Below are 15263 nucleotides of genomic sequence, written 5' to 3' on the forward strand. Positions count from 1 at the left end.
AAGAAGACTCATGGCTGGACTAGCTCAAAAGGCTGCTTCTACTCAAAACTGAGCAACGAGTCTGAATACCTGAATACCATGTGTTCAGTTTAAAAATTTTTTTTTTTTTTGAAAAAATGTATTATAAATGGCACTGAAATCTGATTTAAAAAAAAAAAAAAAAAGTCATCAAAAAGGTGTGGAATGTACAGACAATCAATTTAAGAGCAAAATGACACTAAAGTTTAGTTTGAATGGATTGCATAAAAACTAACACTGAGTTGACCTGTTCCTGATACACTGAGGGGTCTGAATAATTCAGGGGAGATAATGAAAGTCAATCAGACTGGAAGGTAAACCCATGAACATTAAAGATACTCTCATACACAGTAAGCCAATGCTGGATTTATTTTAAAGATCATACTTAGCTTTCATGACAGAGAAAGCTGGTGATATACAGGAAAAAAAATTGCAAGGGGGGGACATACTTTCATCTTTTTATCACTTTTTTCCCCCCAAATACTGAGCAACGCAGCATGTCAACACGTGCATTGTTTTTAAATATGTAACAATACATAAAATCATAAAAAAAGTAGCAAAAAAAAAAGGGTCAAGTGTATCTGTGATAAACCTTAGCATTGCCGTAGGTTAAATATTTAAATATGCATCGAATATGTTCCTATACAGGTAGAGCCAAACATTTCATGCTGGAGTAAAGAACATCTTCTTCTTGTCCGTCGTCTGTCACCCTCCTCAGTCTGCAGAGATACTGAAAGACGAGAACAAGACCGGACACATGAATGCTTTAGTTGCCGTGTTACTGCATCACATGGACCATGGTGAAGAAAAAGAAGATGATGGGATTGAAATCTAAACTTGATAACTCGTGCACATAACGTCAGTACTCACTCTAATGTGCTCAGGGTGTATTTCTGGCACTTTGTCAGCTCACTGAGCACTCTGATTGACGAGTCTTCCAGTTTGTTGCCCATCAAATGCAGCTCGGACAGATGTTGAGGGTTTGACTTCAGGGCTGTGATCAGGAACTCGACACTTTTAGAGCTCAGACTACAGCTCCTCAATCTGGAGAGAAACAGAAACATTTTTCAACGCCAGGAGAAAACAATATCCTCTGATTTCATTCACAATCACCTTGATAACTTTTCCATTATTTATCTGCACTCATGTAATGCTTTAAATATGGTCTGTCAGCAAATTAAGATGACCATGCTCGCCATGTTAGCCAGGGATGTTTCAGTAAAATAAAATGGTTTTGTTTGACCCCAAACTTTTGTGAGCTCCGGTCCATTTCGGCTCTGTCCGTCATTAAGAGCACAGCCGGTCAGCTGGAGTGCAGAGACAGGAATTTCCACTGTAATTTTACAGATTCACTCGCAACAGCACAAGATTATACGATGTGGCATAAAACTCTACATAAACCGTATAAGCAAAAACACACAGGCAGTCGTTTATCTGAACTGTCAAAACTGAGTGTTTTATTCTGAAAATAAACGGGATGTTTTAATGTTGTTTCGGTGTCTGACTCCCAGTCCTGCTCATTTTTGTCTCTGCTAAATTGATGCCTCATGCTCCAGTTTCTGGCAAAAATAGAAGCCTCGCGTATCTGCTCCAGGAGGCTCCACACTGCCAGAGCTGAGATGCAGCATCTGGTGAAAGTTGGCCATCACGGTGAGACTTTTTACTCCAGAAGTGGATATTTTGTTGTCTAAAACAGATAAATGATGAAGTGGTATGTTGAAAAATACCTTCCAAAGTTTCTCTGGCATTTGATTTAAACTTTTTGCACGGCTCATTAACTGATGAAATGTTGACAACATCCCCTAAATGGTATTACAACTTTGAAATGTTGACCTTATGGTCTATATTAAGATGGTCCGCTTTGATGAGTTGATGAACAGCTTGATATTTGTACAAAATTTTAGAGTAGAACTTCATCATAGTTTTTTTCAATCATAATGGGTATTAAAAAAATGTCAAAAATGCTACCTCACCCGTCTTTTAAAATGTGTCCGTTTTGTTATGGCCACGTGGAGTAGGACAGAGGTACATTGGAAATAAATAATGTGCATTCGACATTTTTCACACAGCACTCTACCAAAGACAAAGACGTACGATAATTTCTCCAGTCTGCAGTGGGGGGTTCTCATTCCCATGCAGAGTTTCTTCACTCCCTTATCTTGAAGCTCATTGCAAGACAGGTCAAGCTCAACGACAACATTCTCCTTTGACGATAATCCTCCTGCAAGCTCTGCACAGCAGTCATCAGTCAGGTTGCAGTAACTGAGGCTGAAAAAACAACCAAACATAAACGCACGTTAGAGCAGACTGCTCCTGTGAGATTACAACATCTTTGTCAAGAGAAGTTAGGATGTGTACTTGAGAACTTTGAGATGGCTGTAGGGATTCTTCATTCCACCACAGATTTCTTTGACCCCCTGGTCTCTGAGCCAGTTCATGCTGATGTCCAGCTCTTTAAGCTCAACCGCCTGCCAGTCGGATTTCTGCGTCCGACCGCTGTACAGCTGCGAGATTGAACACAGGACCTTCCCCAGAAAACCTGCGCCGATGTGAGTGATGCCACATCTTGAAACACTGATGGCAAAGAGGGACATATGTCATTCATCAATAGTTCAGAGATATTCAGTAGAGAGCTCGGAAAAAAAGTCAAAGAAAAAAAAATCTAGAATCAAGAAATATGCTTTTTCATTGAACTGACAATTAAAGGAGTCTAACATTTGCATTTGATTGAGAATACAGCAAATAAACAAAACGTCATGTTGTAGAATACGGTGAAGTCGTCATCAACATTCAGGTCCTCCTTCCTCTGATTGTTATCTAATCAGTCAGAAAGAAATATAAGCCCATGGCTGCCTTACTTGAGTTTTTGCAGACCGCACCACGCGTACATGCCTTCGCAGATAAGTGCAAATCCTGCGTCTTGGAAGTGGTTGTTGCTGAGATTGAGTTCCACCAGAGAGCTGCTTTCATTCTTCAGAGCTTCCCCGATCCTTGCACAGCTTAATACAGACAGGCCGCAGTGGTACAAGCTGCCACACAGACAGTAGAGACTGAGTTTAATGCTATCTACTTAAAAGTCAGAGTGAACGTGCGTACATCCAAGTCATACTCACTCTAGCTTTGTCAGCTGTGTTATATCCACTTTTTTCAGAAGCTCATTGGCCCCCTTGTCTCCGATAGCGTTGATGCTCAGATCCAGCTCTTTTAGGTGGTCCGGGTTTTTCTTCAGCGCTGAGGCTAAATACACGCAGCCTGTGTGCTCGATGTTGCACTGTGATAGTCTACAAACAAGCAAACAAACAAACAAACAAACAAACAACACCTTTGAATAAAAGAACAACCTGTGTGCAGACTTGGCAACAAAAGAAACCATCTCCTTGGACGTCTTAAAGTTCCAACTTCCTGAAGACGGCCACATTTCTTCTGGCAGATTACATTATTCTTCTGACCCCCTCCCCCCCCTTTTTTAAATTTCAAAACAAAACTCCTCTCCTGTCAAACGATGAGCTGGGGCTAATGGGAAGAGAATAAACAGGACCCTCACAGTCACTTTTACACCTTTTGTTTCAACGGAGCATGTTAATTAAAACCTTGTGGTTCGACATCTTGGCTCCAGATACGGCTCTGTGGACATCAGTACTTATCTTTTCAAGGTCACACACGGCGACCCTTCACTCTCCTGCCCAGAACATTGCATTCCTCATCCGACAGGTCGTAAATCTCTCAAGCGTTTGTTTCGAGTCCAGATCACTCTTTTTTTTTTCAAACAGGAATATCTTTGTTCATGAACATTTCAACTCTCCATGAGTAGTTTACATGAAACCCTTTAACTGAGCTGAGCAAGTCCATACAACTTTGACCGTTCTGTCATTAACCCTTTCAGAGCTACAAATCAACATAACAACCCCCGCAGCCTTCATTCCTGGTACAAGACCAGCAGGTTTGTCTCCATACCCTAACTCATTTCAAAATGAAGAGAAACTGTTTGAACATTTCTTTTAGAGTTAGTCTTCAGGTGTGTGTGTGTGCGTGTGTGTGTGTCAGTGTCATTTATGAATGTATCTGTGATCCACTGTTGATTTTGGTTGGATGTCAGTGATGATTGCTGATCATAGCTCTTCTTCCATCTCTACTGTCTCAACTCTTAAATTTGTTTCACTCCCTAAAACTACAATGATTTTCTTCCAATAGTTTAAAGCTTCAAGAAACATTTAAATAGTTTATAGTGTAACGATATGGACGTTTTTTTTTTTCTTCCTGAAATCAGGTTTTAGTACATTTACACATACGAGTTATTTGTCTTGGTGCAAAAACTGTTAACAAGAGAAATAAAGCCAAAATAGCAGGAACTTAAATAATAAAAAAAGAAGAAAGAAATTATAATAAAAATATAAAATAGCTAAAAAGTATCAAATATAAAGATTTATAATTAAAAAAAATAAATGTTCAAAAGGTGCGATGGAGTGCATGTAAGAAAATAAATGATAAAGTCCGGTGAACATTAATGGAACGCATTCTTCACATTACTGTGATGTTTTCTGACTGTGGGGCCGATGAGAGTCTGTGACATTTTCAAACATGAAGTGCTTTGTCCGAAGATCAGAAGAGTTGACCAACTTTGGTCAGAAAGACTGATTACTTTGAAGAGTTATTTGTTTTTCTTCTCCTGTACGCATTAGTGGTGCCTTTTTAATTTGAGATATTGATCCAATGAAGTACATAAACCGTCAACCTTATTCAGAGCTCAAGTCATTGAACCTTTAAGACACGTCTACCCCAATCTCTCCGTCTCACATTTCCTGTCCCTATTTAGCTTTTCTAAATTAGTGTCATTATGGGCCATTAGAGTCAAGTATGGGGAGTTAAAGATCTGGAAAACAAAAGTTACAATCAAAGATGCTCTATATTCTTTTATTTTATCAAGAAATAAAGAAACAAAGAGGGCGTGCTCGTATGTAAAAGTATTTCCAGACACCTACCTTAGGGTTTCTAAGCGGCATCCATCTCTTAGACCATTCGCAAGATGTTGCACTCCTTCGTTTCCTATCTCGTTCATGCTGAGATCCAGCTCCTTGAGTTTCGGGGACTCTTTCAGGGCTCTCACCAGATATTTACATGCTCGAGAGCCCACTCCACAGCCCTGCAGCCTCAGCTTTTTTAGCTTGCAGTTTGGATTGCTCAGCCCTTCCACCAGAGTCTCGACTCCACTGTCCGTGATGCTGTTGTACCCCAGATCGAGCTCTCTCAGGTACGACTGTCCTGTGCTCAGCACTGCTGCTAAGCCTGGACAACTCCTGTCTGTGAGGTTAGAGAAGCGCAGCCTGCAAGGAGCCAGACATTCATTACTCATGACAAGTTATGGGAGGCAGTAATGGTAGGATTTTCGTTTTGTGATCACTAAACTGAAACAACAATAACAAGGAAGTGGCTGTCTTATCCTTTTCCAAACAGACGAGTGACGGCTGCTTCTACTACTATCAAGAAGCAGACTTCTCAAAATCAGAGAATGGATTTGAAAGGTGAATGTAGACTGTTTGTTCTAATGGCTAGCAAACGGCGACTCCACTTCTGAAGGCCTGAAAAGCTGGCAGCCAAAATGGTATTCTCCAGTCTTTAAAACAATACGCCACAGGGTTAATGTCATTGTGACTACATCCGCTTCTTAACTATTTCCATACAATGATAAGACATTTTATTTTACATTTTTTTAATTTGGGCTGATCCCATGCCAGAACACATTTTGCATTCCTTTTGCCTAAATAGAAAGAAAACAACTGAACAGTAAGACTGTCTTAACAACCACAGATGTTGGCATGTAAGTACGTAGGCTGAACACAATGAGTAACAACTCACATGGCTTTCTTGGATTTTAAAATATGTGGCAGCTGCTTCAGGACAGAATCATCACTTCTCAGAGTTACTTGGAGTTCAAAACTTTCCCTCATCCCTTCAAAGTTAGTGGTCCTTTGGATCATAAATGTCCAATGCATGGCAGTGAAACCCTGGATTGGAGAGATGCCATACTTCAGAAAGAACTTGACTTCGTTCAGAAAGGCCTGGCTGTCATACTCCCTCAGACAGTGAAAGAGACCCACAGCAATGGGAGACAAAACCTCCTGCAGGATCTTGCCTTTGGTGTAGTAAAACAGTGGATCGGTGGGCTCCAATGTGCCTCGTTCCTTTACGAGCCCAAAGACGAAACGAAGGAAGACATCGAACTCTCCCTTACGGTTCATCATCATCGTGTCCACCAGGAAGTGGAGAACATCAGACTCCAGATGACTCGCCTCGATGGTGTCCAACTTGGCCGACGCGGCCAAGAACTCTTGGACGCTCACTTGGCTAAAGCGAAACACTTTGGTATTGCGCAGTCCCTTCTCTTCTCTCAACACAAGCGGACACTCTTTGGAGAAAGACGATGCTTCGACAACACTTAAGTCCCATTCTCTGAGATCTTTTTCATACAACACATTTTTCTCTCCCAGTCGATGCATTGCAAGCTTCTTCAGTTTGGCAAGAACATCAGAGTTTGAATCCTGAGTCAGCTTTGAGTAAATCTGGGTGAGATTCAAAGGGTTGATTTTAAACCCATCAGCCGCTTTGACGTGATTCTTCAAGACATTTGCCATGATGGTGCAGATTGGAGGTATCTCGGAAAGGAAGTCGAGACTCCGTGATATTTTCACGTGGTCCATGGCTCTGTCGCTCATAAATTCATCAGAGATTATAGATTTGAAGTGCTGCTCCTTCTGTTTGTCACTGAAGCCTTTCATTCCCGTCTCTTTAAGGACAAATTGTTCAGGGATCTGTGTCGCCTCTGCATATCTGGTTGTTATCCATACATGAGCGTTGGGGAGTAAATTCCCACTTATCAGACTCGTCACGAGAGTATCCACGTTGGACACCTGAGAAACATCAGTAACAGTTGGGCCGTTGAAGTTAAGTGAGGTGTGAAACTCATCAAGTCCGTCGAGGACAAACCACACGTTGTTTTTATTCAGGCTAGAAACGTCGAGCCCCTTCAGTTCGGGGTAAAACGTCAGGAGAAGTTCGATAAGGCTGACTTTTTTTCGGAGCAAATTTAACTCCCAAAATGTGAGAGGAAAAAGAAGGTGGATGTCTTGGTGCCATTTCCCCTCGGCCCACTCCAAAGCACCGGTCTGCACTGCTGTCGTTTTTCCAACTCCAGAAACTCCTATTGTGAGGACAGTCTTTTTGCTGCTTTTGTGTTTGCAGTCACATGATAACGGTTCAGAAAGTGGAATGGTTTTGAAAAGCATCCACAAGTCCGACTTGTCGACATATGTGAATTCATGCTGGGGCAAACCGGGCAAGGGGGAGCCGTGCTTGCTATCCCATTGACAAAGTCTTAAAGGAAGTAGTGACTTTTCTGAGTATGTTTCCTTCACTTTCAGATATTTGTTCTTCAGAGTGATTTTGAGACGGGTTTGGAGATCCATTTCAGCGCCAGCTATTTCTGAAAAACAAATTAAATTTGAGTCAAAACTTAAGCTCACGTAGTGCTAAGCTGTGGGGAAGAAACAGAAGGCTCTGATGATCAAACTTCATCAGATGGTGGTTTTAAAGGGTGCCAGCGTTGTGCTTTTTGACAGACCGAGAACCAAGAAATGATTAGTCAAAAGTCAGAAGTTGTGGATCTGATAGACTTTGACTCAAGACCTTAAATGACATGGCCTACAGGTGAACTGATCATTATTCATTAGATGAAAATCTTCAATGAATAATCAGGCCATCATGTCATATACAGTGTTAGTGAACTTTAACCAACTCACTTAGTTTAAAACTTGCAGTGTCCATCTCTTATCTTTTACAAGTTGTATGAAATGCACACAATGTGACAGGTGTTAAGCTAAAGAAGTATCGCTCAGTGCTGCTTAGCAGAGAAAGATAACACCATTACTTTGACAGGTAAAGTATTAATAGCCATTATGGTCAACACGTGGATGAGCACAAGAAGGACTTAAGGAAGGGTTCCTCTTTGACCTAGGTCACCATCAGGGCTTCTGCTGCCTCCGAAGCGAACTTTAAACACAATAAAATAACTCCTTCTTTGCCCTCAGCTGGACTACCTCACCGAGTAATTTCACACATAGCTCTTGTTCTGTTTTACGTCTCTGCACTTTACTTAGTAAATACTAATGACCTTATGTAAATACTTGATGCTGCTTTTTTTGTTCTGCACTACGGGCCAATGCAACGAAATTTCGTTCTTATCTGCACTGTAGAGTTCAAATTTGAATGACAATAAAGAAAGTCTATTCCTTGTTTTCTTTGTTTTGTCACCTATGTGTTCAAATTGTACTCTTGACATCATAGAAAATCCCCTCTGTGGAGATTATTCTTAGTCAGTATTTACACGTCCACATCTTTCGGCTTATTTTGTCTTGCCTGTAGACTTCTTAAAGTTTCGACCATTAACCTGCTGAAACATTTGAGTTAGGTCATAATAAACCATACAGGGGTGTTAGAATTGCTTTGGCTCCTGTCCAAAACAATATGTAGTCTATAAAGTGACTCAACAGCACAGAGGGACCCTGATCTACATACTACATGTAACTCTTACTGTTAAACAGATGAGCCCTGCAGTTTGGAGTTAGGAGTTTAACACAGAAGGGCAACAATTACACGTTTCTCCTCCGTTAGAAGAAAAGGGAAAATATGAAGTTGTCATAAACTCCAGTGGTCATGTAGCCTATCCGTTACTTTGAAGCCGTTTTTTTTCCACTGAAAGAAAATGACCGCCGCTGGATAAAACAGCTTTAAATCTTGCACGATGACGGTCACATCCATTATTTAAAAAGACAATGTTCTCAAACAACAACAACAACACATGTCTGAGGCATCGTTCATGAAAAGTTAGGCAGCTTTTAAGATCAAGGCTAACGCTAAAGCAACCCCAAACTAACCCGGTGTCTGAAGCCTTTCAAGCTGCATTATTTACGGTCAGTACAGTTGGTGCTTACAGTAACACTCGTTCATTAATTTACTCTTCCATGTTAGCGCATCTGTGTTTTGCAAATCACAGCGTGACTTACCAAAACCTGCAGCTCTCAGTCCTTCCTGCAACAGAGGGTGAGTGGAGCGAAACTAAACAAAGTATCATGTAAAAATGTCAGAAAAAAAATAAATACAAAACTGACACTCTCACAGGCTCATAAATGTGGTTCATCTTCATTTACTCCAGTCTTTAACTGACCCTTTAAAAAAAGGGAGAAGAGTCTGAGAAGTATCCAGGAAGAGGAATGGGCGTGTTTCATTTGCATCTTCCATGTACATCTTTGTGTGCTGCCCCCTGCTGCTCACACATGTCCATGCTTCATGACAACAAGCCGAGGCTTTCACCTGCATTAGTTTAACAGCACACACATACACCCTACACATAAGAATTAAACGTTGAAAGTGTATATTGAAATGTTTACAAAGGGAGGGTGTCAAATATTCTAAATTAGTTGTTTTCATTGACATAGTTTAACCAGTCAACATGTAGCCTAACATATCTGTCGAAGTGACCCCTTTGGTAGCATGTGAGGGGTCTGTAGATGAGGGCCTACCTGTGATTTAAGCACACATTCATTTCTCTCCCTCACATTTAATTCAAGCGTGATTTTAAAAGTGCTCGAGTTCTAAATAAAATAATACTTTACGTTCTAAACGTTTGTTTACTCCGTGGAGTTAAAATGTATCTATAAGCGTCTCAAGCTTTATCATAAATCTTTCTTTTTTCATAGACGAGTGAGCTTATACAAGTTATGTTTTATAATTAATTCCATTTAGTTACGTGTTAAAAAAAACTTTGGTGGATATACTGAGGTATGAATTTAAGTTAATTAAGGGCACAAGTGCTCCACACTGAGAAAAATAAGCAGTTAGTCTATTAAATGTCAAACGAACGAGACACATACAGCATAATTACTCATGACAGGGAATGCAGAAAGCTCCTTAGATGCTAAATAACAAACTTACAGTACTATGAAGCTATTCAAAGGTAATACCTGATGCTGTTGTAGGTAAGTTACATTTCACTGCTCAACTCCAACAGATGTTGGCATTTACCGCTACATGAGAAGATTGGACTTAATGCTAATGATGAAAGATTAGACTGCAAATCACTTTCTTTCTCTTTGTGAAAAAATATGCAGCAATTATTATCATGAATATTTGACTAATTAATCAGTTATTTTTAGAAGTAATTGATTACTTCAGTGTTTTTAACAAGCAATCCCCAAAATCTTCTTTTTCACGCTTCAATATATATTTTTTTCTATTTGAAGCATGTGCCTATTTTCCATTATCGTTCGCTTAATCAATTCAATCGTTTTAAGGTCTTGGACCACGGGTTGTTCTAAATAAATAAATACAAAAATTGAAGACAATTTTGGAGGTCTGGGAAATTTTGGTTAGCGTTTCTTGGACATTTAGAAACTTTAAGGAAAAAAAGGGACTTAATAAAAGCAACATTGCATGGTAAGTCATATAGAACTAATGAGTATTGTGGAGACTATTTTGTGGGTTGAAGTACACGAGACCATTGGTTATGATATAAATCCTGCAAAAAAAAAAAAAAAAAAAATCTTGGCTAATGGTTACTCCCCAGTCTCGTTCTCTCCAGATTTACCACTCTATCCACTGTCCTATCAAAGAATGGCAAAAAGCCCCCCCTCAACAAAAAAAACAAAAACACACACACATACAGTATGTATGTATATATCTCTCTTCAGTATTTGACGAGTCCTCCCCCACAAAAGAAGCACAACATCCTCATGAAATAATGTGAGCCTATAGTCTCAGTTGAAGAGAATTTATATATTTCCACAATCATCTTTGCGTTTCTATTACAAACAGTAGAAACAGTGTAGTTTGAAAATGACTCCTGAAAAATAACTGGCATAAATCCAACACCACTACAAAGTCAAGTACAGACATGTTAAATTTGAATACAAATCTTTTTCACTTTAGAAATGAGAAAAGAAACATTTGGATATAAAAATATTTAGACACAGACATAAAAGCTACAGTTGACCCGCAACTGCAGAAATAAAACACAACTCACAAAAAAAACAGGATTTAAACTTTAAAAATAGTTCATTTTACTTATTAAATCAGAGCTTTGGCATGAAGCGTTCTTTAGATGAAAGCTGAGTAAACTCTCTGTAATTAACAGCATGTTCAATTCCTATTAAAGGCACCTGGGATTACAGCAGTTAAGATAAATGTTAGTTATATTAAAGGCGGTCTACAGTATGACGGTTCCAAATTAAATATATGATACATTTATAATTATCAGAGAAACTTTTCATCTCCATATTACAACTTAAATACTTACAATCCTGCAAAACAGCCACAAACCAATAACTTCTCTTCCTCTCAGTTGGCACAGATGGATATAAAAGTGTGGCGAGCCCTTTTTTTTCCAAGCTCATTAAAAGCAGTAAATGCAATAATGTGTGTTTTGACTGGGAGCAGTTCTTATGAATTTTATCTACAAATCATTCATTTCTCATCAAAATGTAAATTCTTCAAGCCAGTTTCAAAACTGGAAATCAGTGTTGAATCTCTGCATCCAAAAAGCAAACATTTTACACGCTCCTTTACGCACATCAGTAAAAGATTCAGAAAATTCTGTGCTGAAAGTCAGAAATGATTTTTGATGAAGTTAAGATGTTATGTGTATTTCAGATGTCTGTAATATAACTGTAACCCGAGAACAATTTAAGTTTTCATAAGCATCTGTACACATCTGAATGAAAATAGCATTCTGTGCAGCAAATACAAAATATTTTTTTGAAAATGTCAAAACTGCTAGAAGTGCTTTTGTTAATATTTATAATGTGAAATGTTATTTCTAACAATCACAATCCTACTGAAACATGTTGGAATTTGTACATGTGATTGTTATTGCTGCTATAGAAGGGATTGCTGATAACTAACCAAAGGTAGCTGTGTGTAAATACCTTTCGATAGGTCCAAATTAAATGTTTAGATTTGAAAATAGATAAACGTGCCAAATGCATCCAACGTTTTGCTCATCAATAATGATATTTTGACATGAAAATACATTTCCAATAGTGAAAACTTCATCGCTTCCAGCCAACTCTGCCATATAAATGAAATAAAGGGCTGCCAAATACGTTTTTAAAACCCTTAACCCAACCTGCAGATTTTTACGTTTACTTTTCTCTGCCTTTTTGACTCCAATCTGACGTCTTCAGGTGTTCAGGTGAAACACCCACACGTTCCAAAGTCCATTCTACCTCCTGGTGGTTTGCTCATGAAAATAAATGATCCACTTATTCCTCTTCATGACATCATCTTTGACCCAAGACATTTGACATACAGCTTGGCTTCTCCACAGACATCCTCCAATTCATCGACAAAACAAACATCTACAAGCACCAAAAAACAATAAATCAAAATGATCAATAGTGATCAAGTGCAGCGAGCGGTTACATTCTTCTCCACTATTGTACTTGAAGGCAATTTGCATTGTGTATAACGTCAGGGATACAGAGGTTCAGGTTGGGCACCTTCCTGTAGAGGAAGTGGAAGATCTGTGTCCGAGGCCGGCTGTGGAGCTCGGCTTTGATCCGTTGTGGGTGTGTGTCGGGGGCGAGCTGTTGGCTTGTGTCCTCAATGACCAGAAACAGTGCGTACTTCTCAGGGTCAGGGATCTTGAACTTGTAAGCACAGAGTGAGCAGACCTCCTCTGTGGTTGTGTATGGGTCAACGAGCAAGGTTTTGGCTGTGCAGCCTGTGTCCACTTCCTGCAGGGCTACACGGAGATAGTTCTATAAAGGGAAACAAAAAAACAAGTGTTCACATGTCGTGTAGTCAGATATCGCCATAAGAACTGACTGAATCATTCGATATAAAGGCAGGCAGGGTAATTGTCAAAAAAATAAATAGATAAAAATAAAATCACATGCAGGTGTTAATAGTACTACCAGTAGGGGGTGCTCTCAACTAGATTTATAAAAACCACAGATCCAGATCCACATGCTGTGATAGAGGAAACTGTAGATGTATTCCTTTTCATTGAAGAGGGCCACAACACAGCACCTTTCATGCATCTTTCCCAATGCTGAGTTTGGATGTGTTTTGAATTGGTACAACTTAGACTCACTGCCTGAATGATCAAGATGGGTTCAGGTCAGGCGTGATACCTGAAAGTCGTCCACAGACGGCACTGAACGCTGTGCTGTGCGACGCCGGTGCCACTGGTGAAGAGTGTTTCTGGCCTCGGAAGTCAGAACCCGGGCCGCCTGCTCCTCCTGGAAGTTCTTGATGAGCGACATGGCTCCATACGCGCTGGTCAGGTAATAACCGCCTGGATGGTTGACACAATAGATGGTGCAAGATTAATGGAGAAAAAGAAAGAACAGATGTGACAGCGTTTCAGGGCTTGTTGTCAAGAGGAGAAACAAGCTGAGATCATTTAGTCACCTGAAGAGAACGTATCAAGAATCGACAAACACTTCCTTTGAACCAGAAAAGATTTAGAACAAGAACTGCAACTTTTTTTTTTTAAATCAAAGCACTAAAATACATACTAAATACAAAAGTACACTTGAGCTGTTCTACAATAAACTTACAGGCCAGACAGGTTGACACTGACAGGAAAGTATTTCATGCTGGGAGGGTCAGGCCTCCTTGTTCCCCGACTGGAATTTCCTGCTAATGTCGTAAAGACTTTCCTTCCTAAACCCATGTTTCTAAAGCACTATCGATGAAACTTCCGGATAAACTCAACTCAGCTGTAAAGGTTCAGCTTTAACACATCTTGTGCGTTGTAAGAGTGCACGAAGAAAATTGAAGACCAAAAACATATTTGACTTTTTCTCTTCTTCATCTTCTTTGAGTGAAAGAATTTTAAGAGGAAAAGGAAAGGGCTGTGATGTAATATGCACACAATATTAATACAGTCGATGCACTCATAGGAAGTGTTTTTTTTTGGTTTTTTTACTATTTGGCTTCAAATATTTCAAAAGCATCCTTTATAAAACTGGTTATTTTATCATAGAAATGTTAGTAACAGACAGGTTATCAAAAAGCTGGGCACACGCCTTCTTCAGGGTGAACAAACAGAAAAAAATGGAATGCTGGAATTGTTTAAAATAAGTGAAAGAAAAGCATCCTCTGTAATCTTCTAAACATTTTCCCTGCAGCTCAGAATCATAGACTGTAAATATTAATTGACAAAGCCGGAGTGACGTCACTCATGTGTGACTGTAGGGGGCTCAGGATGCTTGATGGCGACAGTAGCCATGCTGGAAATCCTGTCTCAGCCTATGAACTAACAGTCAACCTAACAACAGGCTGAGAACTGGAGCTGAGGTGGCTTTTTAAGCCTCTTGACAAAACGCCACAACACGCCCACCTGTCAATCATGTCAGCTGCATGCATAACTAACACCTGTCATCAAAATCAAAAAAATTAAGATCACATATCGTATTTTAACCATTTCTACATTAGGAGGCAGCCATTTGAACAGGGACATTCCTCTGTGCAATCCGCCAGCCCACCCATAACTCCGCCCCTGGTTACGCCATGCCCCACCTTCTCCTTGCAGCAGAGAAGGGTCCAGCAGCTCCATCATGTATTGGATCTCTGTGTCCAGCTGAGGCATTTCACACTGAGCTACGACGTAAGTCAGCATAGGCAGGAAGTCATCGGCCCCGTACATCCTCCCTGGAAGGAAGGAAGCAGGCAGAAAGCAGAGACGCAAGTAGGTGTGGTGGTCAAACAGGTCAGACAGAAGACATTGCTGTAAAAGGAACATGAAACTAAAACTGTGTGTAGTTTCAGAAATGTTGTATGCAGTGTGGGAAACTCTTTTTCTACCTGAATTATCCTGCATGATGGTGTAGATGAGTTTACACACACGCAGCAGGAGTGAAACCTTTTTCTCTGGGGAGTACATCTTCTTCATGTTGTGGAACTTGTGGCGGATTTTCTCAATAGCCAGAGAGTCAGGGGGCACAGCTCCGTCCACCCCGAGCTCCTGGGGCTTCTTGGACTTAGCCAGGGCCAAGTTCTCTCTCAGCTGCTGCAAAGTCCCACTGCTGACCTGTAGAGGACAAAGCAGCCAGTGAGGGGGAAGGTTACATTACTCAGTCAACAAAGTTAGATTCCTAGCAAATTGATATATTGTGTTTGTAGTATTTTATTATTGTTGCTGAATAAGGACATGTGTAAGGAGTTTGTTAGCACTTCAGCACTTCAATTGA

At 40.1% G+C, this 15263-nt stretch overlaps 2 protein-coding genes across 5 annotated transcripts in view; both read right to left on the reverse strand.

Annotated features, from left to right (window-relative positions):
- Positions 1–364: 364 nt before the first annotated feature.
- Positions 365–9228, reverse strand: LOC306820276 (NACHT, LRR and PYD domains-containing protein 3-like). 2 transcript variants are annotated; one of them, XM_079338089.1, is made up of 9 exons: positions 9075–9228; positions 5872–7495; positions 4998–5339; positions 3132–3299; positions 2877–3047; positions 2377–2592; positions 2113–2286; positions 889–1062; positions 365–748 (listed from the first exon to the last, which is right to left on the reverse strand). In XM_079338089.1, the coding sequence occupies exons 2-9, from the start codon at positions 7476–7478 to the stop codon at positions 733–735; spliced, it is 2868 nt and encodes a 955-aa protein (XP_079194215.1). In that variant the 5' UTR covers positions 7479–7495; positions 9075–9228; the 3' UTR covers positions 365–732. The 2 variants fall into 2 exon arrangements, with proteins under 2 accessions (XP_079194215.1, XP_079194216.1); XM_079338090.1 differs by having other exon boundaries at positions 9027–9228.
- Positions 9229–10823: 1595 nt separating this feature from the next.
- LOC306820094 (ras and Rab interactor 2-like) overlaps positions 10824–15263 on the reverse strand; it is a 272812-nt gene continuing 268372 nt past the window's right edge. For 2 of the 3 annotated variants that reach the window (XM_079337766.1, XM_079337767.1), the window contains 4 exons: positions 14878–15103; positions 14593–14724; positions 13200–13363; positions 10824–12824 (listed from right to left, as the gene is read on the reverse strand). In XM_079337766.1, coding sequence (XP_079193892.1) covers positions 12498–12824; positions 13200–13363; positions 14593–14724; positions 14878–15103 — 849 coding nt within the window. In that variant the 3' untranslated portion in view covers positions 10824–12497. Of the gene's footprint in view, positions 12825–13159; positions 13364–14592; positions 14725–14877; positions 15104–15263 lie in introns of all 3 variants that reach the window. The other variant, XM_079337768.1, reaches the window with a different exon arrangement.

The sequence above is a fragment of the Symphodus melops genome, assembly GCF_947650265.1.
Source record: "Symphodus melops genome assembly, chromosome: 2".
NCBI lineage: Eukaryota > Metazoa > Chordata > Actinopteri > Labriformes > Labridae > Symphodus > Symphodus melops.

Coding starts and splice junctions, on each gene's coding strand:
- LOC306820276 (XM_079338089.1), bottom strand. CDS start 7,478: ATGGATCTCCAAACCCGTCTCAAAATCACTCTGAAGAACAAATATCTG. Junction 2,593..2,876: donor TGCGGTCTGCAAAAACTCAA/GTAAGGCAGCCA, acceptor CTTTGCCATCAG/TGTTTCAAGATGTGGCATCA. Junction 2,287..2,376: donor AGCCATCTCAAAGTTCTCAA/GTACACATCCTA, acceptor TTGTTTTTTCAG/CCTCAGTTACTGCAACCTGA.